Here is a 27,118-nt window from a genome sequence, read left to right as displayed (position 1 = left end):
CACCTCTCAGATTTGCAGTTTAGCCCTGTCCCTAAGGGAGCAAATTCTTCATAATAATAATAATAATAATAATAATAATAATAATAATAATAATAATAATAATAAAGAGCTGGTTAAAAAGCCGCCCTAAGAACAACAGGTCTCCCCACTGCTCTCTCTCTGTCCCTCCCCACCGCCCCTTCCTGTCCAGCCGCGGGGATCGCCTGCAAACGCGCCCTGCGCCTCTTGACCCGCACTCGCCTCCCCTTTGCCTTTCCTCATCCGTGCACAGCCGGATCCCGGATCTATTTTATTCCTGCTCCTTTTAAAGCTTCGTCCCCTCAGAGGCCCCCCGGAAGGGGTGCGCTCCCAGACTTTTCTCGTTGCAGGTGCGGCCGAAGAGGAGCGGGGAGTCCTTGCTGGCCGCGGCCTGTGGGGGCCGGGGAGGTCGCCCCCCGCCCGCAGCAGTGTTGTGGACAGGCGAGGGGCTCCCATCCTACATCCTATCCCCTCGCACTTCGGTGGCATAAATCCTTGACCCTCCCCGCCGCCCTCCCCCCCACAGCACTCCCCCCCCGCCGCCCCCTTCATCCCGTTGCCCAGCCAGGGGTGCATCCTGGCTGCCTCGTCCGGGAGGGGATGCTGCCCTTGCTGTCCCTCCATTCCTCCTTCTCCTCTCTCTCTATATCCCTTTGAAATCCTTTCAGTTCCTCTCACTACTCTTATAATGAACATGTTTTCCCTACTGTGCTCCCATGCTAGCCATTAGCCCTCTGCAACCTCAAAGGGATAGGTGTCTGGGGTGAGATGTAGCTGGGGAGGAAGATAAGCCTGAGGAAGGGAAGGAGGGGAGAGAAAAGGAGAGACTTTTCTGCCGTCTCTGGGCTGATTGGAAGAGGCAATCATTGTATCTGCGGCCGGAGGATTAACAGCTAAACTTTTATTGCTCCCTTTTGTGCTTGTGTCTGTGCGTGCGTGTGTGTGCAAATGGAGAAGTCTTTTCTCAGAGGGGAAAATCCTTTCAGGCTCCCTGTGGAGGGTGCAGTTCAAGGAGGAACTCAGGAGCGGTTTGTCTGATCCATAAAGTGACCAGGTGAGAGGAAACGATCCCTCTCCTGTCACTCTTCCTCTCCCAGTTTTGAAATCATTCTTTCCCCACCACCGCCACCCTCACGTCCTTCCCCTCCCCTCCCCTTCTCTGCACTGAGTAAATGGAAGAGTCTCCAGGGTTTTCTTCTGCTTCTCGCCCTGGACTGGAGAAGTGAGGGGACATCTCTCTATCCTCATCCATCTCTATCTCAGTCCATCCCTACCAGAAAGGATTTGAGACGCTGCAATGTGTTTTCATCCTCTTGACACTGCAACCACTTGATACTATGCAACGCATAGGGAGAGGGCTTTGCAAAATGGATTTGTTCGATTTTAAAGGATTTCTTCTCTAATAAGAATCGCATTGCACACAAATATGACTAAATCCCCTATTTGGTAAATCTTTCTTCCCCCCACCCCTCCTCTTTGGGTTCCCTCCCGCCCACCCCCACCCCTTCAGAGGAGCAAGCACAGGGAGCTGATGACGGACCCATTAATCCCTTCTTCAATGCATCAAAAGAAGCCGAAGGGCTGGAAGTCGCTGGGCTCGGAGTCCTGCAGGAAATGCTTCGATCTGCTTTTGGTTTTGTATGAAACTGGTGACTAGGGGCTCGGCTCGCCCCGCCGCCGCCCGCCGGCACCTGGATGCGCGGGTCGCCGCCGCCGCCGCCGCCTTGCCCGCCGCCGCGATGCAACGCTTCTGGTGGTGCTGCCGGTAGCTCGGGTGCGATGGGAGCGAGCCGGCGGTGATTAGTGGAGGGCGGCGAGGGAGAGAGAGCGAGAGGAAGGGCTGCTCTGCTCTGCTGTGTGTGTGGGCTTCAGGATTTTTTTCTTCTTCTTTTCCTACTTCCATCCTCTCCCCGTCACTGGAAGTCCTCCCGTATCTAAATGGAATTAGTGGAGACCGAAGCCCCTTGTGTAAGGCACAGACATGACCCATGGGCGCAGCTTCTTTCACAGTGAGTATGTCCCTCTTCCTGCCTGCCCCCTCCCCTCCTGAGCTCAGCCGCCGCTCACGGGCTCGTACCCTCCGCTGCCTCCCCAACTCGCCTAACGGGACGCCCAGACTCCGCGCCCTGGGGGCAATCTTCCCCTAGCCCCCCCCCCAAAAAAAAACAAACAAACAAACAACCGCACCACCTCCTTCCCCATCACTCTGCGGTACAGCAGAGGGAGGTAGGTATCTGTCAGCCCCACGGTCACGCTCGTGTGGGCTGGTGGCTGTCACCCAGGCGCGACGCGTCTGGTCTTTTTTGGTATGGTGGGGGTAAATGGAGAGAGGCGACCCTCGTGCCGGTTGCGCTCCTGTGATGCCCTGGCCGGGACTCGAACCCTCATCCACGGGGCAGCACTGAGCGCCGCGCCGGGGAAAGCCAGGGCGGGCCGGGGTCCCAGGCTGGCGGCCCCCTCGGGATAAATCCTCTCGGAGCGGATGCCAAATGCGTTAATTATTCGTCGGAAACCTCGGGCTGCGTGGATAGGACCCTCTCCCCTGCCACAGTTTTGCAGAGGGTCCCCTCTGCTGAAGGGGCTTGTCTGGCCCCTTTATTTCAGCTCATCACCCTACGCCCATACCTGTAAAACAGCAGTGCTATGGGCAGGTATTGCTTTTCCCAAAACTCTTTGCTAGGCTAAACCGTGTCCATGCCAAATCATATCCTCTGAAAAGCTGCCTGGAAGAGTGATAAATCTCTTAATATACAACTTGTGATGAAAAAAAAATGCATGGATCCATGAAGATGCAAAGATGCGTAATCAGTGGAAATAGAAAGCGTGATTATAATTACACTCTTGATTAGGAGAGAAAAGTGGATGAGGAAGACAGAGAATGCAACAAAAATGTAGTGGAAACTTCTTTGAAATAATTCCCAAACCCGGATAATGCCAATATTGTTACAGTACTGTCAAAGCTTCCCAAGTGACAGCTTTGAATGAAAAAAAGACTGTGACTAATCTTTTTGGAGTCATCATCATCACCTTCTTCTTCTTCTTTATTTTTCATTTTATACGTCTGTGAGAAACACTGTTCTTTTCCCATTGTTTGGGAAAGAAAAATTCAAGGGGTTATAGAATAAAATGGACTATCTTGACTGCTTGAGTGAAAAATATTTTGTTATCTTTTCCCATAAAGCTCATAATTTTAATTACTTTCTGGCATCATACATATTTTTGTAATGGTGGTGTTAATGCTACTAAATCAAGAAGATTTTTTTTTCTTATTTATTTATTTATTTATTTTAATATGGGAGAAGTATTTCACTCCAAATGCTGGATATGATATGTGCTGAAAATAAGCTTAGAGTCTCTTAGTCTCTTCTTATCTATTACATTTTACATTCTATTATCAATACCATTTTGACTCCTTATTAATAATAAATACTAGCTTGCTAATGTGTAAGTGTAGCTCCCTGCTTTGGAATAACATGGCTCTGCAACTTGGAAGCACTCTTTCTAGTGGTAACAGCTGGAATTGAAAAGACCTGTGTTTTTGCTCTCATATGTGTAATAATGTCCCGTTAACTTGGACTGAATCTCTTTAATTCTCTGAACTTCAATTTTTAACATGCAGAAAAACAGGGAAGTGTTAATAGATAAAAATACTTGAAAGGAAGCTGTTAGAATAATATATGAATTAATTGCCCAAGAAGAAACATTTCTCATGTAGGGTTTGTTTAGCTGCTGTACCTTCCATTAGAGCTTTTATAAATTTGTGAGAAGAAAGAATGTTGGCAGCTGGCTACATATTCCAACAACAAACCACCTTAAATATTAAGAAATTAGATTTTGACTAGTGAGTATTATAGGCATAGATGCAGTATGTTCACTGCATGAAACCCAGCTAAGTAAATGAGCAACTTAGTGAATGCGTGAGTCCTTCATTGCCTTCAGATTCTGACATAGCTGATGGACAGAGTCCCAGCTAGGATGTATTTCCAGAATCTATCCCTGAGGAGAGTAAAGGCATGAATGGTTGGGCAGCATCCAGATCTGAGCAGAAGATGTAATGTTCTCACTGAATGCCCATGACACAGAAGAGTTTTTAGCCACCAGCTCTGCCAATATCCGTCTCTGTTAGCTGGGGGATTCAAAAAGACACGGGGACTGTGAGCCTGACCAAGAAATAGTGAATATGCTGCCAAGCCTTCATTTTCCCAGCACTACGACCTTTACCTCTTTAATAAGTTTGCCATCATGTAGAGCTAAAGCCCTCTGTCATACAGGAAGAGGCATAGAAATAGAGATCTCCATGTTATCAGAATATGGGAAATACAAAGAGACTTGCTTCCTTCAAGGTAAAAATTGCACACAATCGCAGTAAAAAAAGCTGGAAAGTATGCAAGAACCATCTTCAAAAGGACCATTTGGGTACCTTCTTACTAGCTCTTGATGATTTTTGGCATTTGATTTGATTTTGGAGATAAGAAGAAGAAAATATGTCTTTCAATTACATTTATTAAAGATTACAGGTCCATCAATTCCTTGTCATAGTCAACAATACAAATGGCAGCAGATCAATTCAAAATACTCAGGATAAATAAGGAACTTCATCTCCACTCTAACTTTAGTGCAGTCTGAGTGCTATGTCTGGGCTTTATGCCAAACTATCTGGGGTCAAAATTCTGAGCATTCCAGGAACTCATGTACCTGTTCTTTCATGCTCTTGCTATCCCACTTTCTCCAATAGCCAAACTGGCTATTGGACATAGGAGATGGGAGAAAGATATGATTACCACCAGTGCATGTCTGCTTCATCAGGTAGCTATCCAGTCACTTTGGTCTTCCAAACCAGCCTCATTGCTATTGATCTGAACTTTTCCCTCTTAGCCTTAACACCCAGAAATTCAAGAATTATCTGCAGTTAAAATCCACATTTGCTCCCAAGCCCCAGCTGTCTTGGTATGGTTGGAAATAGGAGATTTTTGTTTGAAAAATAGACTGCAAATTCACTGCAGCATAAAGCAACATACCCTTGTCTAGTCAAACAAACTAGAGTAATGAGACTGTTAAGCACACACAATAATTTATTTCACCAAAGGTTTGCATATGCCTCAATGGAAAAAGACAACCCCTCACTTTTTTCATAGCTTATGAAAGTACTTATTTTCAAATATTATTATGCCATGGCAAGGGGCCTAAGTGAGACCAGTGACACTGAACCTGAGTAGGTCTCTGTCTATAAATACAGCCTTTTTTTTTATTATTACTGAACCAACTGATGATTATATAAATATAAATATTGGTAAAATGTTTTCTTCTAATATTATTTTTTTTTTTAAAGAGGGAAACATCAATGCTTGAAAATTTTGTTTTAAGCCAAAAACTTCTCTTAATTTGGATACATTCACAGAGATAAATACATAGGCAGATCAAAAAAAAATGATAAAAAAAAAAAATCCAAGTAAATGAAACATTGGTTTTGTACAGTAATTTAATTTATATCCTTTTCAGATAGGTGTTTACAGTTGATTTGTTTGCTGGCCATATCACACTGTTATATCATCTAATGTATATTTCTCTTTCAGTTGTAGCAAGTCTAATCATCCTACATTTGTCTGGGGCAACCAAAAAAGGAACAGGTATGTAAATTTCAGACATTTTTTCAGACATCATATTAAAGCCCGAAGTGAGTTAGTGACCTGATCCATGGCTATATCTAATTAAAGGCTTAGCCTGACTCTTGCAAAGGCTGTAAAGTTCTCTCTCCCCACCCCCCCCCCCCCCCCATCCTTCCAGATTGACATGTTCAGATTGGGTACTGAGCTGTCTAATCTTAAAGTCTTTTTGATTGTTGAAGTAGAATTCAAAATCTGAAATTAGGTATCCTGGCTCCTTGTGCAGTTTTGAGTATAGAAAAAGGTTCTTGAAAACCCTGGATGTTAAGTGTGGTGACAGCCATGCAGGGAGAGATGATAAGCACAGTGTGTGTCTGAATTTGTGTCTGCATGCTCAGTCCCTGAAGGCTTGAATTCATTTTAGGAAATTAAGATCCACACCATCCTTAGTTTGGATACAGACCATGAAGAAAGAGAAATGCATGCAGAGTACAAGGCAAATCTCTTGTGGTTAAAATCATCCTTAGAAGTTTCAGGACAGGAAGAATTATCCTGTATCCATTTGCATTGATCATAAGAGCAAACAACTCATCTCTGAACACGAGAGGCTAAAGTTAGCTAGAACAGTTAGATAGAGGCACCTGATTTGGAGCAACACTTAGGAGGCCTTGCCCAGGAGGCCTGGGTAAGGTCTAGAAATTTCTACCCTTCCTAGAATCTACTATCCAGAAGCAATTCTTCATCTCCTTCAACCTGAAAAGATTCAAAGCTTTATGTCCAGTCTCTCAGAGGGTGTGCTGAAAGGAATGCAAGAGTTTCAGGGCTAGGAAGAAAGCAAATGAGAAGGACTGATTCTCTTTTCTGATGACTCACCTAGGAAGAGGAAAGTTCTGGGTTGTGATTTGTGACCCCAGAGCTAATTATTAATTCTACAGCAAACAGCAAAATAAAAATAAGGAATATTTTTGAATCAGAATCCAGGATTTCCTCCATCCATCTCTGTCAGGTGAATCTAGAGTCAAGCCACAGTAAAATAAAAACAGTTCTTACATTCTATCAGTATGATGTGATTTATTTATTTTTTTCTTGATTTTGTGACTGACGTATTTTGGTGTTAACAGCTTGTATCTTGCTGACAAGGCACATGTTTGAGTCTTTTGAGATATGTGAGTGGGAAACTCATGTTTCCCATTCTTGAGCACATGTTTTTCTTACAAGGTTGTTATTTAAAAGGCAATATAAGTATGACTTCCCCTAGACATCCAAGCCTCTTCTTTGTTTAAAAAAAAGCTATGTTTTCAATGAGAATTATACGTTCATATCCTTAAAGCACTGACTCATTCCCCTCCAGATCAATGATCATACACAGTCGAAAAAGAAAAAAGCTGAGAAGAGACCACCAAGAGAAGAAACTCTTTTATTCTCTAAGAGAGTTCAAAGCTTCATAGGGACATAACAATAGTTGAGTTAACTGTATAATATTTAATGTGATCATTTCACAGAAAAGCAGACTACTGCCGAAGGACAGAAACCAGTGCAGTGCGGAACTTGGACAAAATATGCAGAAGGAGGCATCTTCACTTCTCCCAATTATCCCAACAAATATCCTCCTGACAGAGAGTGTGTCTACATTATTGAAGGTGACCAACAAAATAATCTTTGTATTCTATCTTCAACTGATTCAAAAATGTATTTTACTTTGCTATATGTAAACAGTAGGTAAAGCCTGTAAGATCATGATCAATCTTTTCAAGAAGCAAGTTTTATAAAAACCTTTCCTTGCCTTGCCTTACCTTGCCTTGCCTTGCCTTGCCTTGCCTTGCCTTGCCTTGCTGTGCCTTGCCCTGCCTTGCCTTTCCCTTTCCTTTAAATAAGTTGCATTACATACCAAGAAATACTTGCAAATACTAGATTTGTTTTCTGATACTACTAATAAATTATCTCATGTAAGTATGCAGGAGTTCCTTAGTGATAAACAGTATAATTATTTCAGTATTTTCAGAGAATGTATAGAATCTAAAATGCTGTAACATGGCAGAAGACAGAATATTTAGAAATGAATAAAAGGAATGAGGAAAAACAAACAAACAAACAACAACAACAGCAAAAAAAAAGCTAAATCCATGTCTTTTGTATATAGTAGTCAAATTATTTTCCCAGCCCATGAGGCTGGGAGAAAGTAAGCCTATCTCATCTTCAGAAAACTGAGGCATGGAGATATTTATAATCAAAGAGAAGAGCTATGGAAACAAAATATGACCACTTTTGTAAACCCTAATCCAGTATCTTAAACCATGAGTTGTTCCTCTCATTAGTAAGAAGGTGTTTGAATGTTCTTTATAGTAAAGACATGTCTTTATCATATTAATTATTTGCTTATGAAAATATAGGTAATAAGCTTAATACACTATTGAAATAGACTGTTTTAAAATAAATTAGAAATGTCTAAGAACAATTAAAGGAAATATTTAGTCAAACATCTATGATGAAGATGAAATTCCATGTTGACAAGTCTGGAGTAATGAGCAGTACAAGAAATAGCCTGAATTCAATAGACCTCTTATTATATACATATATAAACAAAATTATATATATATATATATATATATAATATATAATATATATATTATATATATATAAATATATATATATACAATATATATAATATATATATATTATATATATATATATAAACAAAAACAACAACAAAAAAGAAAACAACACATAATTTCTTACAACACACTTGCTTTCTACTACTGTGTGTCCAACCGTGTGCTAAAGTTTGGATTCTAACTGCATAGCTTAAAATCTGTGATAATATCAGCTGCATCAATATGTAATTTGGTGAAAACCATGTATACTGCACAACTTATTCAGCTCTACCTGTTTCTGTCTTCTAAAAATATCAGGAATAGATATGTCTGAAAAAAGTCACCAAAATAAATAGAAATGTCTTAGTAACCATACTTTAAAAAGTGACTGTTTTGGAAAAAGGCAAAAAGAGACACACCAAAGGGCAAACATATATACATATATATACACAATATACATATATAGTAGTTAGAATAACTTATTTGTTCAAATTCATTCTTTTTACAACATATAGATATGACTGAAAAATATAACGAAGTGAAAAACTTTTCCTATATGGAGTGGATAATCTTTGCTAATCCAGAACCTAAACATCTGTTAAACCTGAGCATAAACCAGAAACATCTCTATATACCTATGATTCCTGTAATTAATATTAATATTTCAAAAAACTTGGAATAGCTTCTCTCTGCTGTTGAATATCTAGTAGCATACTTGGGGGACTGTTAATGTGATCCAGCATAGCATCCCCACATTCCTATCTCCTCTTTGTATGTCTTAGATAGCTCAGTGTGGCAGGTTCTGACAGCTGTGTGACCTGAATTTAAATACATATATGGATCAACAGGTTCTTTCCTGTCTGCTTGCTTTCTTTCCTTCATTTTATTTTTTGCTATCATACACAATCTACAGCAAATTCTGGTGGCTTCTCTCAAACACCATTCCTACTGACTATAAAGGACTTGAGTGAGGACTGCAGCATGTAGTCTGTTGTAATAAAATTGAATTTAATCTCAAGATACATTTTTTTCCCCTGTATTTTAGCTCATCTTAAATGTATGCAAACCTTTTATCATTTCAAAATTACTTTGGTAAAGTAAAAGAGCTGGCAAAAATTGCCATGATCATACACTGTGAGTTTCTAAAATGGAAAAGCATTTTTGATTGCAGTGGAGCCTATACTAGCAGTCAAAGAAGATCAGCATAAGAAGATCAAACAGCTAGAACTTTCTTTTTCTTTTTCTTTCTCCCCCCCCCCCCCCCCCTTTTTTTTTTTTTCTTCTATTTTGGTAGTAATGACAATTAGCTGTTGGAACAGCTAGGAATTTTGAAGTCCAGGTTGGATGCCTTTCTAAAATAAGTCCTTTAGGTCATCCAGAAGTCATGGACTCAGTACAAAAATTATTATGCTATAGAGGAACTTCTGGTGAGTCCCATCTGCCTTTCAAAATGCATTATTTATTTATTTATTTATTTATTCATTCATTTATTTATTTATCTATTTATTTATTTATTTATTTTGGTTCAGTCTTATTGGGCATATAGAGAATGTAGGAAATAGCTGAGTGTACACATTATGTTCCCTGTTGGCCCCAATTTTACCCTTGTTTTGCATATTCATGACTCTTACCTGGCAAAATTCACAGCTGCTCAGAACAACTGCAGCAGCAGCAGCAGCAGCCTTTGCCAGACTGCAGAAAATTTGGCATGTGTGCTTCAAAGAGATATATGCACAGGAGTTTCTGTAGGAACAGTTTTTGTTGGTGCTAAAAATATGTGGGGAGTGGGATAGACGTAGTTTACAGAATATATTTTAAGAACTGGTTTGAAAATCTGGAATCTTATATGTTTTTATTATTTATTTATTTATTTTAATAGCTAAGAGCTTATTTATAGGTATAGACTTGAATTGATTTATGGAGATATAAAGTAAATCGTTCACTGTATATACTTTTGGATTTTTAAAGTTAGCTCTCTTGAAGGTCTTCCATATTTTTGACTTAAGATCATTAAACACCTTATTTCTAGACATTTCACTGTATGAAAAATCTCATGTCAAAGTCCTCTGGTATTTCATGGTGATTTTTGTGTCCAAATAGTGTTCATTAAAATGAGGAAAGAATCTTCTTTTAAAAGGAGGTTATAAGTGATTTACTTGCCAATAATAGCCAAACAACCAGAAATATCAAGGACTATCAGTTCTGTACAGCCCAGATAGATGTGGGCAGGGGTTGAGTTCAGTGTCTCATTTCCATGCAGTTGCATAAATTGAAACAGATATTTTTGCTTAACTTCAGCTGTCAGTTATGCAGACCTAGAGGCTGATCAGAACTAAAACCTTAATTGCATGTTTGTTGCTGAAAATGTTCTTCTGCAAGTTGGAACCTAATGTCTTTTATTTTCATTGAATATAAAATCTCAAGATAGCACTTGTGTAAGATAATTAGATGAAGAAGATGACAAGACATGTAAGCATTAAGAAGTCTTTCCATGGTATTAAGCATCTTTGAAGAAAGATAATTAGAAGCTAAATATGGAAAATTTTAATATTTGAAGTACAATCACTTTATGAGATAGCTTCAACATATTTAATTTGGACTTTATAACATCTTTTTTTCTGACATTGTAACCACCAAAAAACTTTTGAAGATGTGAATATGATTTACCTGTTAATGAGGATGTCAGAAGTTACCACTTTATCCCTTCTTTTCTGATTAGATGTCCAGATACTGCTCCAGTGTGGAAGAGATATATATTCTCTTTTTACTGTTGTGATGGCTGCTGGTTGTTTACTCTTTTATTATTTTATTTTATTTTATATTTTATTTTATTATTTTATTTTATTTTATTTTATTTTATTTTATTTTATTTTATTTTATTTTATTTTATTTTATTTTATTTTATTTTATTTTATTTTATTTTATTTTATTTTTTGTAGTTATACATTATTCTTAGTCATCATTCTGTACTTTTTATTGCTTTATTTCCGTAAGTTTTAAAATTGTACACACTTTGTTGTGGAAGGCAAAACGGTGGCATGAGATGGGTTCATACAATGCCTGCTTGCTTCAACTCACTTATAGCAAAGAAACCCTTTGTAAAAGTCAGAGTATAACTCTAAAAAGACACCTTTTTGGCTAAATGGCAGCTAAAGTTGGAATCTTAATCATGTTTTCTTCCCTTACTGTCATTTTCAGGAGGATCTGAATCACTTAGGTAGATTATTGCAACCAAAACATTTAATTTTTTACTCTAAGATGAAGCATGGAAGTGTATTTGAAAGCACATAGTGGAAAGGTAGCATGGATGCTTGCACAGTATTCCATCCTATCTTTGCCCAATACTCTGTAATGACCACAGTCACTGAAGATACAGAAACACAAAATATTACATTCCCCAGATGAGTTACGAGAAAGAACCTAGAACCATTTGGGCTAGTGTGCAGAGCAGGCTGGGACATGGGCTGTACCTGTGCTAATAATAAAACTTAAGTCAGGCCTAAGACTGATTGGCACAATCCAACATCCTTTCACCTTCCTAGTGAATACTACATATCCAAACTAGTTGTGAATAGTCCTTGACCAATGAGTACCACTACATCATGCCTAAGACAGTTTTTGGCAGTTCTGACTGGCATGGGACAAAATCATGCCAGGAGGTGTTTTTAATGGTTGAAGGAATAAGGACAGTCAGTGGCTCAGCCCCCAGCCTTTTTATTTAGCAGTGGAGAAGCAGTGCTGATGAACTATCAATACTCCATTGTTCCAGTGTTGCAGCCTGAATCCATGGGAGACCTGGCGAAAAGTAAAACTTCCTCAAATTTTCCTTGAACGGATGTGATTTTCTGTGATCCTTTAACAAGAACTGAGCTTGACTAGAATAAGCCTTATCTTGACTTTGTTGAAAAATAAATAAAAATAGAAGAGAGTATGCTATGGCAACAAGTTGATCCTAAAACTAGTTTGCAATGTGAGATTCAGAGTTCTGTATGGATACTACAAAAATTGTGTAGTCTTTACCAGGCCATACTTCTACTGAGTCAGTTGATTTTATGCTTAAGTTTGTACAACTGAGTTTCATTTACCTATTTACAAGTCCTTTTACAAGAACTTCTTTTATATTATAGTGAGATTATAATGGACTTTAAGTGTCCTTTTCAACAACAACAACAACAAAATCTGTATGATATGTATAACTCAGAGGGGGCCTTACGCCCATTCTTACCATATGTTGAGTTTTGGGTTCAAGCAAGGCTTGCTAAGTATTTAACTTGCTTGCTTTAGCTAGGATTGCCCTGGTAAGCCTTAGTATAAAATGGAATAGTGAGACCTAACACTGATAGTTTAATGAGGACAAATGTGTTATGTTAATGGCATATACACAAGAACAATGGGAAAGGTCATTTTCGAAGCAGGTATCTTCTTGTTGCCATGGAAAGCAGAGGAGTTATATGCTGTGTTAAGATGCTGTTTGACACTAACAACACTAGTGGAATTAATATTCATATCTAGTTTGCAACATTAACAAATTTAAATAAATCTTTATGTAGGATAGTAACATTGTATTTTGTATAGTGAGTATATAAATCTTACAAGTCTTAATAAGAATTCTCAAGTTTACCCAAAGTGTTACTCTGTTGGAGTTTCTGATACTTAATTCTACAGTCCCTAGATGAATGATGAATAGCTCTCAACAAATCTCTTTACATGAATAGGGGCATAAAAAATGTGATCACAGACTGAAAGGTGATGATTGCTTTCTTCTCCCCTAGTATTTTTTAGTTAAGTTTAAAATAATATTTATTGTAAATATATGACACCAAGAGTAGAAACATCTGAAAAAAATAATTAGTGATATCTTCCAGTTATTCAGACTATTACTATAATCTAAAAGATGTATTTCTGTATTTAAACCTCACCCAAGGTAGCATAAATTGTCTTTACAAACTTTATTGTCTGACTTTATTTTTCTTTCACTTTCAAAATAGTTTTATTTCCAGAGAATTCTGACTTTCATATAATTCCATATAAAGTTTTAAGTTTTTATTTTTCTATTAAACTTGTATGGACACAAAGATCACAGGATGAAAGTATTACAGAGAAATATATATAACTCAATTACCTACAATGTCATGTAAATAACAGTGGGCCAGTAGTAAGTACTTTCCTAATTGTGAACTTGTTCAATTTTATAACAGTAGGTAAGGAGTTTGATTGTTTGTTTTTTTTCTATGTTAAATATTTCAATAAATAGAAATCATACAAACATATTAAAATTAGAAGTAAAACTATTAAAAATATTTTTTCTTTTCAAGCAACCTGTGTAATTAATTTCAGAGTTAACTCTTCAGAATCTTATAAAATGAGCCTGTCAATTTATATAAGATAGTTGCAAGAGGGATGTATCAGATCTTATGTAAGAGTATAAGGTTTACCTTGTATCCACTTGTTTTGTTCATTTTAATTGTTCTCAATTCTTATGTGGCTAAGGAACTCATCCCAAAAGATTCATTTTCAACCATTTAAAAATTTATATTTTCAGGCCATGTTGATCATTTTCTCACTGTTCCTGAAGTAAGAAATAAAAGGATATTTGGCTGCCAGAGTGGCAGTAGTTGCCATGTTAAGCTTGGAGTTTGATCTTGTATATTTTAATGTGAAAAAACTGATAACTTGGGCAAAGCTCATAGCAATTTCAGTCTCTTCTAATATTTGGAAGGTGTAGAACATGATCCCATGAGAGGTGGAGGATGCAGTGACACAACAAACCTTTGTCTTAGCAGAAAACATTATTAGAAGAAAAAAGGATATTACACCAAGATCTGTACACATACTATATTTTTAGCTATGGACAGGATTCAATGCAGGAGTACATACCCCAGGGATTCTGCATCTTAAAATTTCTAGACAAAACTATGATTTTATCCTTTTAACAAAATGCTGTAGTTCAAACAATAAGAGTTTTGCTTTTTACACAGAATGACCGGCAAATCTTGTTTTTGAGGTCATTGTGACTGCTACTAGCCTATGAATACTGATACTAAGCTATGAGTGATATTAATTATTATTGTTGTTGTTGTTGTTTTCTGAGGTGACTATTATAAGTTTCTTGAAGTTTTTTTTTTTTTTAAGAGTATTCTTTACTCTTAGTTAATTTTGCTTCATTCTCATTCTTAAATGAAATTTCACTTCACTCTTCCTAGGTTATAAATGAGATGATTATACTCAAGCTAGTCACTGACTGCTGTACATATAAGAACAGAGTGCTTAGTCCTATAGCACAGTTCCCACCAGACTTTATTTCATTAGGTTAAAAAGTATTCTGATTAACTTTTCCCCTCAAAACAATGTATGTATGTGCTTTTCCACATACATAAGATCCTTTGAAAGATTTTGTGCTTGAACCAATTCTTCCAAAGCTGTATGTTGTTTTACATCATACATATCTCTTTTAGTTTCACTAAAAACTACTGTCATAAGCACTTCTAAAAGAAGAACAGATGAGTAAGCATATGATGCAAAATCTAAAAAAAAAAAAAAAAAAAAAAAAAAATTGTACTAATTTTCAAAAACAGAATATATTTTTTTAAGGAAAAAGTTGATGCATATGTTAAGATTCATAAAAATATATATTTGATACTCTTAATTTTGTTTCAGATTTTAAGGATTTTGGTTCAGTAAATTATTTCATTTTCTTTTAATTTCTAGCTGCCCCTAGACAATGCATTGAACTACACTTTGATGAAAAATATTCCATAGAACCTTCTTGGGAGTGTAAATTTGACCACATTGAAGTACGAGATGGACCTTTTGGCTTTTCCCCAATCATTGGACGTTTCTGTGGACAGCAAAATCCACCTATGATAAAATCCAGTGGCAGATTTCTGTGGATTAAATTTTTTGCTGATGGTGAGCTGGAATCTATGGGGTTTTCTGCTCGATATAATTTTACACCTGGTGAGTACAAAACATCATACTTTTTAATAGAAAAATCTTAGTGTAGTAACTTTGTTAATGATGTATAATTGTGCCATTGTAATTAATATTAATGAGGACTATATTTAATATCAAAGAAAGTATTCATAGATAGGAAAATGGTATAAGGTATATATCTTTTGCATAACTAGTAAGGCTAATTCAAGGAAGAAAATTTCAATACAGTTTTGTCTAAGATTGTACAATTATTCCCTTTTTGTCAATTTTTAAACTCAATTCATTAAAGTAAGGTAATATTCTTAGGCAAATTTTCAGTTCTTTTTTTCCTCCACTTATTAACAAAAGATTGCTGATCTTAGTTTTCATTTTTGGCTGAAGCTACAATATATTGCACTGCACTGCTGTATTTGACGTAGTTCTGTACTTTCTTGTTTTGAGTGATGAGTCATACCTTAATATAGCCTACTCCAGAGCACTATAATTATTATGTAATTTTGTCAATTATGTCACTATTGTTTCAACTGTTGTGTTAGGTGGAATATTTTTTAGAATATCTACTAAAATTAACTGGCTCAACATTCTGCTTTCTAAATTATTCCACTAGCACTATAGAAGATACCAGGACTACTTGAGTGTTCCTTTCTGTGGCCTTCTCTGACACAAGAAAAATTCTTATAAAATTACACAGAGTAGTTCAATGTTCTTTTTAGTAAAATATACTGTATTCCAGAAGGAAAACATATTTAGAAGATTTAAAGAGCAACAAAACACAGAATTTCTTTAGAGAATGATGTGATAGCCAGATATATATCTGAATAGAAATATCTATTGTAAATGCAAAGACAATAGATGAAATTGTATTTTTTCCACACATTTGTCAGTGGGTGTTTGTCATTTTCCTCACCATCTTCCCCCCAAATTCTTTGCTTTAGATTTCATGCCCTTGTTTCAAAGAGATAAGCATTATGAGTGAAAAGATGTTCATAGCAGCACATAAAGTTTCTTCCAACTAAAAAAACTCCCAGGTGAAAAACAACTTAATGCACCATGTTTTATCAGCATTCCTTTTCTCCTGAAGTAAGGTGGTTTTCTACACTGAGATCAATTTTTTTTTTTTATATCTATATTACTGTAGCAGTATCAATTATTCCCAACTTCAGATGCAATAGCTATCTCTTTTATTATTATTATTTTATCCCTTCCTCCCTTTTTCCTCCCTTCCTTCCACTTCCTTTCTTCTTCCTCCTCAGCACTTCCTCTTCCTCCTTTCTTCTTCCTGATAGCTTGAAAGCTATGTAAATGGTAAAAGGCTTCTATGAATATTTGCCAGAATGAGGATATGATTAATTTTACAAGTGCAAAGCAGCATTTATGCCTCCTTAATCACCAATAATAGGATGAAGCTATCTTTCTAGATGAATTGCTTGACCAGCTGTTTATTAGGTGGAATGGATTAGGCCTGACATTTTGAGATCCACTGTCCAAAGGTTTGCAGTGAAAAGGATGACTGTCAACTCATCAAAGAGTGACAGCTTTCAAAAATGTGTAACAGGGTAGCAGAGAGGCATTGGATCCAGATATTATCACTTAAACCATCTGGATCCATTTTGGTAGTGACTACTTCTGAAATTAAACTATTTGCATAGAAAAAATCAGAAGAAAATTTTCAGCTAACCTCTCTTTAAAAAAAAATATTCAATAATATGACCAAAAAAAAAAAAAAAAGAATTCTGGAACTTTTCTGTCTAGAGCAGCTGATGCTCAGGCAGATGCAGTTTGTTGCCTCCATCTCACTGAGTACAACAACAAACTCCATCTAACTGCAGTCTTGTGTAGGAAGCTTTCTCCATCCTGGTAGTGAAAACAATAGAGGTGTCTGTTTAGTACCATCAGTCTTTGATGGTCTCCACTGGAGTGGTCCTGACACACTGCTGAAAAGTTCCTCAACTGCTACCTTTGCCAGTGGTATCTTGACCAAGGCTTTTGCTTGTTGATAAAAAGAAATGACAATGTTGAGTGTGGTTGTGTGTGTAAGTATGACAATTTAAAAAATAAGTCAGTAAATTTGACTAAATTGAAGCTGCAACCATTTATTACTATTTGACTGGTACACAGAGAAACAGAAAAAGAAATTATTTACTATGTCTTCAGGGTGTACAAAAACAGCTAACTAGATGAAATTAAAAGAAAAAGATCAATTAGTGTAACTGGACAAATGTTCCAATGAAGACCTATTAGTCTGTGCATAAGGAAAGAGCCCTGTCACCTGGGGCTTTTTAAAACTAGTTAGCATTAAGTCCTAAAAAATAAATTATATAGAAGAATTCTAAGGAATAGAGCATTATTTTGCATTTACTAAGCCTTTTCTGTTTCATAATTTCTTTGACCTCTTGGAGTTTAAATTGTCAGAGTCCTAGACTGTGCAAAGATTGAGCTTCATCAACCAAAGCAAAACACCATTGGAATTTCACAAGTCTCTCAACAGGTTGGGATCTCAGGCATCTTGGGACAAGCATCACTGTCTTGTCATAAGCTCTATTCTGTTTAAATAGAACAGTACTTATTTTTCTCAAAGCACTTTCAGCACTCTGAAAGATGAAATCTAGCAGAACAAATGACTTCAATGACAAATAATTCCAGAACTCCACACAAAAACAAAACAAACCCTCTAAATAAGAGAAATAGAGACAGAAATAGAGAAAAGATTCTATTTATGTTTTCATTTTTATAAGTCTTAGGGTTAAGCAAAACATGTTTGAATAAAGCTGTATGTATGGAATCTTGCTTGAATATTTTTAATGTAAGGGAAGTACTTGTCTTTTTCTTTTATGTTATTCTAGGTAAATACCAGTAATAACAACATGTAATTTGGAAGTAAAATAAAGTTTCCAATATTTTGTATATGTGAAAGTTTAAAAGTCTCAGATATGATAGAAAGAACATCTCAGACTACAATATTTTCAGGTTGTTCCTTGGTTCATTCTGAATAAAAATCAGATTGGCTAGGGAAAGACAACACAAAATGAATCACATGTTAAATGTCCCTTGCTCTTGTTTCATCACTTTCAGGATCATTGTAAGGCCTATAGCACAAATTTCATTTCACATTTCTGTGTCCTTGTATTCCATCTGTTATCCTCATTTCTCCTAAAAAGTTAGTATCAAGAGCATTTTCTGAAATTATGTTGAATCACTGTTTTGTCTAGTCCAGTCTTTCTGTTTCGAATACTACTTCAATGGGACTTATTCTTGAAAACAATTCTTCATGGTTCATTTTTTTTTTTAGTGTAGACAAGGATTCAGACAGAGAGAGGACATTTATTTGGGCTGTGTTACTCAGCTTGAATAATCAGATTTTTGTTTATCCCAGTCCCTGATTTTGCAGGACAGTGGCTTAAGATAGCACATCATTACTTGCAGTTCCATCATTTAATAGAAACCATCTGTGTTTTTATTTAGCCTCATTAATATAAAGCTCAGTCAGTAATGCTTTCTGTTCAACTGCCTGATAATGGAAAAGTAAAAAAAAAAAAACAAAACAACAAACTTTATACTCTTATGCACTGAAAAGTGGGGCATAAAACTGTCTAAGCAGAACAATAGTACTTTTACTTTAACATTGTACTGGTACAAGTAACTGTAGAAAGTCAGAATATTACAATAATAACATCATCATGGACAGCAAAAAACCAATCAAACAAAAACCAACCAACCAAACAAAAAACAAGCAAAATTCACCCTCACTGAAATTCACCCTGACTGGGGAAGGTCCATATTTTAGGACTGATGAAAAATCAGTATTATGGGTGTACTGAATTCAACTGCAGTTTGAAAGAAGTTAGATAAGATATTGTCAAGTCGTTTTGGCACCTAATGTCCAAGTCCTGTCTTGGACTTGCATATTTAAGCCTCCCAGCCATCTGGGACAGGTGAAAAATATTTGTAAGGGCTTGCTCACCTGCTTTTATTTTATTTTATTTTACTTGTTTTGTTTTATTTTGTATTGTTTGGTTTTGTTGTTTTGTTTTGTTTTATTTATTTTATTTTATTATTTTATTTTATTTTATTTTATTTTAATTTTATTTTATTTGTTTTATTTTTTTTTTCCATTTCTCTTCAGAGTGATGAAATGGTCTCTTTGCTTTTGAAGAAAAATGGTCTCATTGCTTTCAAGTTAAATTCTGTGACAAAAATTATTAGCCAATTTGTAATACACTTGTTTTCTGAACAATTAACCAGTCGTATATGTGACTCTGAATGTGTCAGTCTTATCCTTTGGGATAAGAGTTGGTTTGAAATCAGTGAAATGACTCGTTATAACCTTTTCTTTAAGCTTTTGAGCTGGAACAATATTTTTTATTTGTTTGTTTATTTTGTTTGAGTTTTTTATTTACTCAGGTTTCTAGTCCTCAGCACTTCAAACTGCTACAAGCAGCTTCTTTGAGTTATGAATTTTTAATGTGTCCATACAAGTGTGCAACAATCAGGCACTACATTGCTGTTCATAATAAATGTATTAGGACTTCTGGTCTTGTGAATAAGAACGAATTTCACTGTAGCATTTAGGATGATGAATTTTCTTGTTACAATTACAATCATGATTGGCTACGTAAATGTTGTCTTTTCAAGGGAATTTGCTTTGCTCTGTGCTACAGACACCATTAACTTCTATGAACTGTAGGCTTACATCCAGAGTATTTCAGTACCATGCGTATCAGAAGGTAATGGAGTAATATGTTTATTTTAAATGTCAAGCTAAAAAGGATTTATTTCATAGAGCAAATGAGTGTATATAAGATCTTACAGGATTCTCATATTCCATATTATCTTTTTATCACATCCTTATTTTACTTTAATTTTATTTTATTTTATTTTACTTTATTTTATTTTATTTTATTTTATTTTATTTTATTTTATTTTATTTTATTTTATTTTATTTTATTTTATTTTATTTTATTTTTTTTTATTTTATTTTCTACAATACCCAAAAGACAATTACTGAACTTCCTGTTTTAGAAATCCTTGTATGCTGAAAGTATCATATTACCATATTATTGCTACTCTGTTTAGTCTTGCTGTAAAAACAAACAAACAAACAAAAAACAATAGAAATAGAGGACATAGTTTTAAGTATTCAAATATTGCGGTGGTGGGGGGGAAAGGGGGAGGGAGGAAGAACTATTGCAGGGTTTTCTAACAACTGCTTTCAATGAGGACATGAGAATTACATTTGTGTTGACTGTGTATAAACATTGGAGCTAAGGGGCTTTCTAAGTCATGTAGTATTGTCTCACATTAGGATTGTAAGCAACATGTTTCTAACTCATAGCATAAATATTCGAATTTGTTTTCCTTTATTAATGGATCTTCAAAGACTTTCATTGTTTATTTTATCTAGTTATTTTCTATATGGACATTCCTATGGAAGCCCTGTCTCAGAATCCAAATTATTAAGATTTCTGACTTATAATTATTCATGGTCAGTTTATGTCTTTGTTTTCTTGCACCAATATTACTTGTTGGCTTTGAAATACTTTTTTAGCTTTTTGCTTGTTTGTTTGTTCCCACCAGGAGTACCTGCCACTGCAGCATAAAGATGTTCGTCATATCTTTTTTAAGATGTCAATTTGCTTGGCTGCACAAGCCAATTTCTTCTACTTTCTTTATGTTATGGACTCTTTGTTCCACTTGCCATCAGTACCACACCACCTCCCTCCAAGAGCCTCTCTCTGTGTGTCTTCCACAATTACCTGAACACAGACTTCTGAAGGAAGTTTACTAGGACAGTGCAATGTAGTATAAGTACAAATAATTATTTTTTACTTCCACAGCTTCTCTTGCTGTATTGTGAGCTCACCAATAAAGGTCATTATGGTGTTGCACTGTTAAATACTATTTACAGAGGAACCACACTTCCCTGACAAAGAATCTATCTTTTCAGAAGCACCTGGGAAGAAACTTTAAAACTTTAACAAATTTAGATATTTAGATGTGAATTCAGAAATAGTACTAGAGAAAAAAAAAAGATTTTTAATATAAAGCTGCAGTTTTACAACATGATTCTAATTTTCAAAATAGTTTATAATATTAATTATTTCAGAAATCTAGAAAAATGTTAGAGGCAAAGGAGAATTTTCCTTAAATATTATCCTTTTCACATAATCACAGAATCATCTAGTTTGGAAGAGACATCCAAGATCACCGAGTCCAACCTCTGACCTAACACTAACCAGTCCTCCACTAAACCACTAAGTTCGACATCTAAATGTCTTTTAAAGACCTCCAGGGATGGTGACTCAACCACTTTCCCAGGCAGCCTATTCCAATGCCTAACAACGTTTTCAGTAAAGTTCTTCCTAATATCCACTCTAAACCTCCCCTGGCGCAACTTTAGCCCATTCCCCCTCATCCTGTCACCAGACACATGGGAGAATAGACCAATCCCCACCTTGCTACAGTCTATACTAGTCTACCTATAGAGTGTGATAAAGTCACCCCTGAGCCTTCTCTTCTCCAGGCTGAACAACCCCAGTTCCCTCAGCTGCTCCTCATAAGACTTGTTCTCCAGACCTCTCACCAGCTTTGTTGCCCTTCTCGTGACTCACTCGAGCACCTTAGTGACTTGTGACTTTTCTTATATTTTTTTCCACCTAAGGATACAGTTTTGTCTTTGCATTATTAGTACACTGAATTGGTGAGACCCAGGTTTGGTACGGAGTGGTTAACCTTTGCTTTAAACACTGTTGCAAAGTGTTTAACCAGTGAGCCCTAGGCATTTATTTTCCTTTTCAAACATTTGTCTGTAACATTTGTGAAGCACTTGGAAATAATACAGAAAAGAAGGTAATACAGAATTTGTACTGAACAGAAAGCCTGGGTAGTCTTTTTCCACAAGGGGTTGTGGAAAGCAATGTGGTTACTATGAACATTTTCAGCTATTCAGAATAGCACTTCCAAAACTTATAAAACATCCTACTTGGTATTATTCAAACACTTTTACACCTATTTTCTTCAGATAAAAAATTAAGAACTTCTTACTTCATATGTAGCAAGTACTGAGTTTTTGAATGCTCTTCAAAGCTGTTTCAGCAGATTTTCTAACAGTTCTACTGGGATGCATTTCTGGGTGATTCTGTTGTGGCCTCATCTTGGCACTGTTGTCTGTTGGTGACTTTGGCAATGTGAATGTGGAATTGAAGCAATTTTTCTTCTTTACTTATCCATTCCTTAAGCAGCTAAATTTTCATCTTTATGTATTGTATCTACAGGTTTATGGGGTTTATGGCCAATAAATCTAGACAATCATCTCAGTACTTTTGTCTAATCAGCATGACTGTGGCCCTTCTGTTAGGCAGAGAAGCTATTTTCTGTTGTAGCCACAGACCTGTAAGTGGTCTGATTCTTTAGCTGTCCCTATATGAAGTTATTTTTTTATGTTAGATACAAAAACATATTTATATCACTTGTTTTCTTTCATCTATATTTCATAATTTGACATTTGCATAGGTTCAAGTAACTGTGATCTTTTATTTTTTATCATCTGTTCTTTTACTGAAGTATTTCTCAAATCTAACACCAACAAGTAAACCTCCTTATTGACATATACAGCTTTCCGTAGCAGGTTTTTGTACTCTTTGTATAGTTCTTTAATTCTCCTTAAAGAAATTGACCTTAGTAATTGACCTTAGTAAGTCCGTTGTAACAAAGAAAAAGTTCTTGCCCAATAAGTAGGAGCTCTTATTCTACATAATGTAGTCTTTGAAAAAGTCAGTCATGTTTCTGTTCCTAGAATTGAATATTTTTACAATATGCAGTGCTTAGTAAATGTGTCAAATTCAAGTATACCATCTGTCAGCTTTTAGTATGTATACTCAAAAAAATGTTTAGCATTCATTTATTTTCTTAGGTTAGTATTTATACTTTTTGTCAAGAAATTGATCCAGAGGGCCTCTTTTTCTTACCAGTACTGAGGTGTTTTTTACTGAATGTTGTTTTGTATACTTTCAACTCCAGTGGGTATATGTTGTCATCTTAATATATATTTTCTGATATTGAGTGATATAATCAATGTTGATTTGTTTATTAGTTGTTAACTAATGAAGACTGTGCAATTCTTTCATCTTAAATATCACATTTGAGTTTCTTTGATGCCCATATCCAAAAGCAAGACTGCGCTTACTTCAACTTCAGTAGAAATTTTGTCCCGCCTTTTATCTATGCATTTGATCTGTCTTCTCTTTCTTTCTTATGGGATATCAAAGACCTTACAATCTTCAATATATTATTATAGTGGTCTTAAGTGGTAGAGAAATAAAGAGTATTTTCTGTATGAGGAATAGAAATACAAAATTATTGTGAGATAGATGGCAACTGCATGGCTATGCATGAAAGTAGTGGAAAATCATGTGCTTGAATCAAGTTTCTAAATGCACAGACTTATTTCTAGCTGTTTTTCCCTTCCTCTCTCACAGTCTGTCTGTATAATTATATTCTAACTCAAGCTATTGACCAGATCTTTTTACTACATACACTTTTACCGCATATATATCCATTTAAGGATTTATGAATAAAGTCCATCTCAGTAACTGTAGCTGAGGTATATAGCAAATTAAAAAAAAAAAAAAAAAAAAAAAAAAAAAAAAAAGATTTAAAGCAAAATCTTAAAAGAATACAAACTTTAAAATGAAAATTTATAATTAAGAAGTATGTGATAATGATAGTGGATTCATGTAAGTCACCTGATTATTGTGAGTCCAGTTTAATGTTTGTCAATGTTGAGTAGACTAAAGATTTTTTTTTTTTTTTTCTTTTTTCCTTCTGATATTAATTCCCTTTGGGCAACAATATTCCTTTACAAACTCATGAGTAGCACCTTCTTCAGGTCAGAAGTGTAAGGCTGAGAAAATCAGAATCCAGAATTTGCCAGCTTCAAGTAATCCATTTCTTCAATGTCGAGGAATGTAGCTTACACTGTGTCTTGAAGGTGTCTTACAAGTTAGCTTTGAAATTGGAGAAAGAAACGAAGAAAGAAAGGAAGGAAGGAAGGAAGGAAGGAAGGAAGGAAGGAAGGAAGGAAGGAAGGAAGAGAGAGAGAGAAAGAGAGAGAGAGGGAAGGAGAGAGGGAGGGAGGGAGGGAGGGAGGGAGGGAGGGAGGGAGGAAGGAAGGAAGGAAGGAAGGAAGGAAGGAAGGAAGGAAGGAAGGAAGGAAGGAAGGAAGAGAGGGAGGGAGGGAGGGAGGGAGGGAGGGAGGGAGGGAGGGAGGAAGGAAAGAAGGAAGGAAGGAAGGAAGGAAGGAAGGAAGGAAGGAAGGAAGGAAGGAAGGAAGGAAGGAAGGAAGGAAGGAAGAGAGGGAGGGAGGGAGGGAGGGAGGGAGGAAGGAAGGAAGGAAGGAAGGATAATTTCCATTCCTGTAAACCTTTGAAATCATCTTTACACGCCGAATGCCACTAGCTCAGCTGATGTTTTTCTTTTGCTTGGGAAAGCCAGTGAATCATCTTTGTTCAATATATGTTGAAAAAAAATTCAATTTGCACACAATTTATATTGTCGTAAGTCCAAATGTTAGGTATCATTATTTTTCTTCTCTTCAAAAAATGTGCATTTCATTAAGACCCTTTGGCCAAATAATAATAAAGGCAACTATAATTTAACATTGTAATCCATCAAAAGTCACCAAAATTATTTTCTTATACACTCCAAATAATAATTCCAAAGAACAGTTGCTTAAGCTAGCTATATTCAAATACTGAACTGACAAGCTACTAACTCTAGTCCCAGTTTAGTAAAACACTTCAGGACAAGTCTACCTTGAAGCACATACCTAGATCTCTGGCATCTCACCATGGGTACTTAAAGGTATGTTCAAATACTGTCTTCCACCTTGCCATCTGCTGACCTATGTCAAACTGAAATATTTATTTATTCTGGAGAACTGAACTACCATTTCTTCAACTCTTTTCATGAATCAAAATATAGTTTTCTACTTTTACTCAAATTATATCAATTTGGTGACTGTCTATTTAACCAATATTGTAAACCTAAGATAGACTAAGTTTATTCACTAACTCCCTGTTTTCCTTTATTACATTTCCTTTATTAAATTCTGCGACAATAAATTGAGTTTTTGTATGTGTTAGAATGACATTTTCTGTGCTATTCTTCTTCCAGACATCCTTGCTCTTCAAAACAAAACAAAATAAAACAAAAACAAAACAAATACCAACTCTAAATCATCTGCAACTATTTTTCTGTATATAAAAATAGTTCATAGCTATGTTTTTTAGTCCAACTCTGTTTGTCAGTCAGGTTTACTACTCATAAAATGCAGTGATACTAGTTTTTCAATCTCCTTGGATTTTATATTTTGAATATAAAATAAATAGATATTTGATACATTCCCACTATGTCAACTTTTGGTACTGCATCTGTTGGTAAATGAGCTTTTTAAAATGAAAATGGAGAAGTATTTGAAGATAATTTTTTGAAAGGAACAATTATCTAATTGTTAATAATAAGAAAAGAGGCTTTTTGTCTCTTTTTAAAAATAAGTATTCTGTGTGTGTGTGTGTATTATTATGTACTCCTTTCTCTGAAATTGGAAGTTAGGCTCAGACTAAATCTTTACAAACAAAATGTACCTAGAAAAAGCCAAGATGATCTTCTGTCTCTCCAAAATCTTATATCCTCACTCTGTCTGAATTTGAAATTCAGTAGAAGTCAGGATTGAGAAGTTGTCTTCCAAAAATGGAGAAACTGAAAAAAAAGACACCATTCTTCTTCCAGAGAATGGTGTCTGTCTTCCATGTTATATGTTGTTGACAGTATTTTAAACTAATTTATTTCTTAGTAACCTCATCTATTTATTCAGCAATCTGGAGACACCTAGGAATTCCTATAATCTCTGTTCACTTATCTTCTTAGCACATTTAGGAACAAATATAAATGCATTAGAGGCTGAGATGTTTACTGACATAAACAGAATTTAAGCAAAATTAGATTTAGAAATATTTTAATTTTAAAAGATTATTTTGACTTGCCAATTCATTATCTTTCAATTAGATTTTATACATTTGCAGCTTTCCCCTTTTGCCAAGAACAAAACAAAACAAAACAAACAAAAAAGAAAAGCTTGTTTGCTGGAAATTGCATATTATCTATAAAACTATATTTTTATTTATTAATGCAAGGTGATACTTAAGACTATTTTCAAAGTTGGCATTTATGATTACTAAATGAAGACCACTGAATTCCTTTACTCTTCATGTCTTCCTAAAATGTAAATTTTGTTTTTTCAAAGTGGTTCCATTGCAGTCTATTTAAGTATTATAATCTCATGCATAAAAGCATTGTCTTCAACTTCATACAATATAGAAAATTTTCAGTTTAATGGACCAAATTGTTTTCCAGTTTCAAGATGAGATTTTAATCATATCATTGATGTTGGATACAGAGTCAGATGTGTTAGATTTAGTCTGGTATTCTGCTCTGCTATGATATTCTCAATCTAAACAAATCTTTTGCAATTGTAAGGACTGAGAACTTTTCACTAGGAATATATTAGTAATTCATAAATAAATGAAGTGATACTACTGGCAGCAAAATTACACCTGCTTACATTTTCAGTTCATAAAAAAATAAATAAAATGATATCATAAATACCACAAATACTCAAATACACAAACATATTTTGAAATCAAGAGATCTGGTGCCCTCAAAATTATTCTTGCTCTGAAGACTCTACTTAGTTATGTCGAATGTACTTAGCATGACAAAAGCATAGTCTGTAACTCACTAGATTAATGACAACAGTGTTTCCTCATATAGATTTGCAGATGAGAATTTAAATTCAGTGAGACAAAATGTCTCAGTCTAGGCTACATAGTCTAAAAGGGACTCTATTAAAAAAAAAAAGTAACTTTTGTGGTAGTAACATCTACCAAACAACTGAGAATATTAAGAATCATTGAGAAT

At 35.6% G+C, this 27,118-nt stretch overlaps 1 protein-coding gene across 12 annotated transcripts in view; it reads left to right on the top strand.

Moving 5' to 3' along the window:
• Positions 1-550: 550 nt before the first annotated feature.
• The window catches only part of NETO1 (neuropilin and tolloid like 1), a 77,153-nt gene continuing 50,585 nt past the window's right edge, over positions 551-27,118 (top strand). For 8 of the 12 annotated variants that reach the window (XR_011807606.1, XR_005263686.2, XR_005263684.2 and 5 more), the window contains exons 1-4: positions 551-2,027; positions 5,592-5,645; positions 7,124-7,261; positions 14,921-15,169. Coding sequence is in view for 8 of the 12 variants with exons in the window: in XM_038175332.2 (XP_038031260.1) it covers positions 2,000-2,027; positions 5,592-5,645; positions 7,124-7,261; positions 14,921-15,169 (469 nt within the window). In the remaining 4 variants the exon portion in view is untranslated. The remainder of the gene's footprint in view (positions 2,028-5,591; positions 5,646-7,123; positions 7,262-14,920; positions 15,170-27,118) is intronic. The other 4 variants (XM_038175327.2, XM_038175325.2, XM_038175324.2 and 1 more) reach the window with 2 other exon arrangements.

Source organism: Anas platyrhynchos, chromosome 2, assembly GCF_047663525.1.
Source record: "Anas platyrhynchos isolate ZD024472 breed Pekin duck chromosome 2, IASCAAS_PekinDuck_T2T, whole genome shotgun sequence".
NCBI lineage: Eukaryota > Metazoa > Chordata > Aves > Anseriformes > Anatidae > Anas > Anas platyrhynchos.
This window is presented reverse-complemented; position numbering and strand designations above follow the sequence as displayed.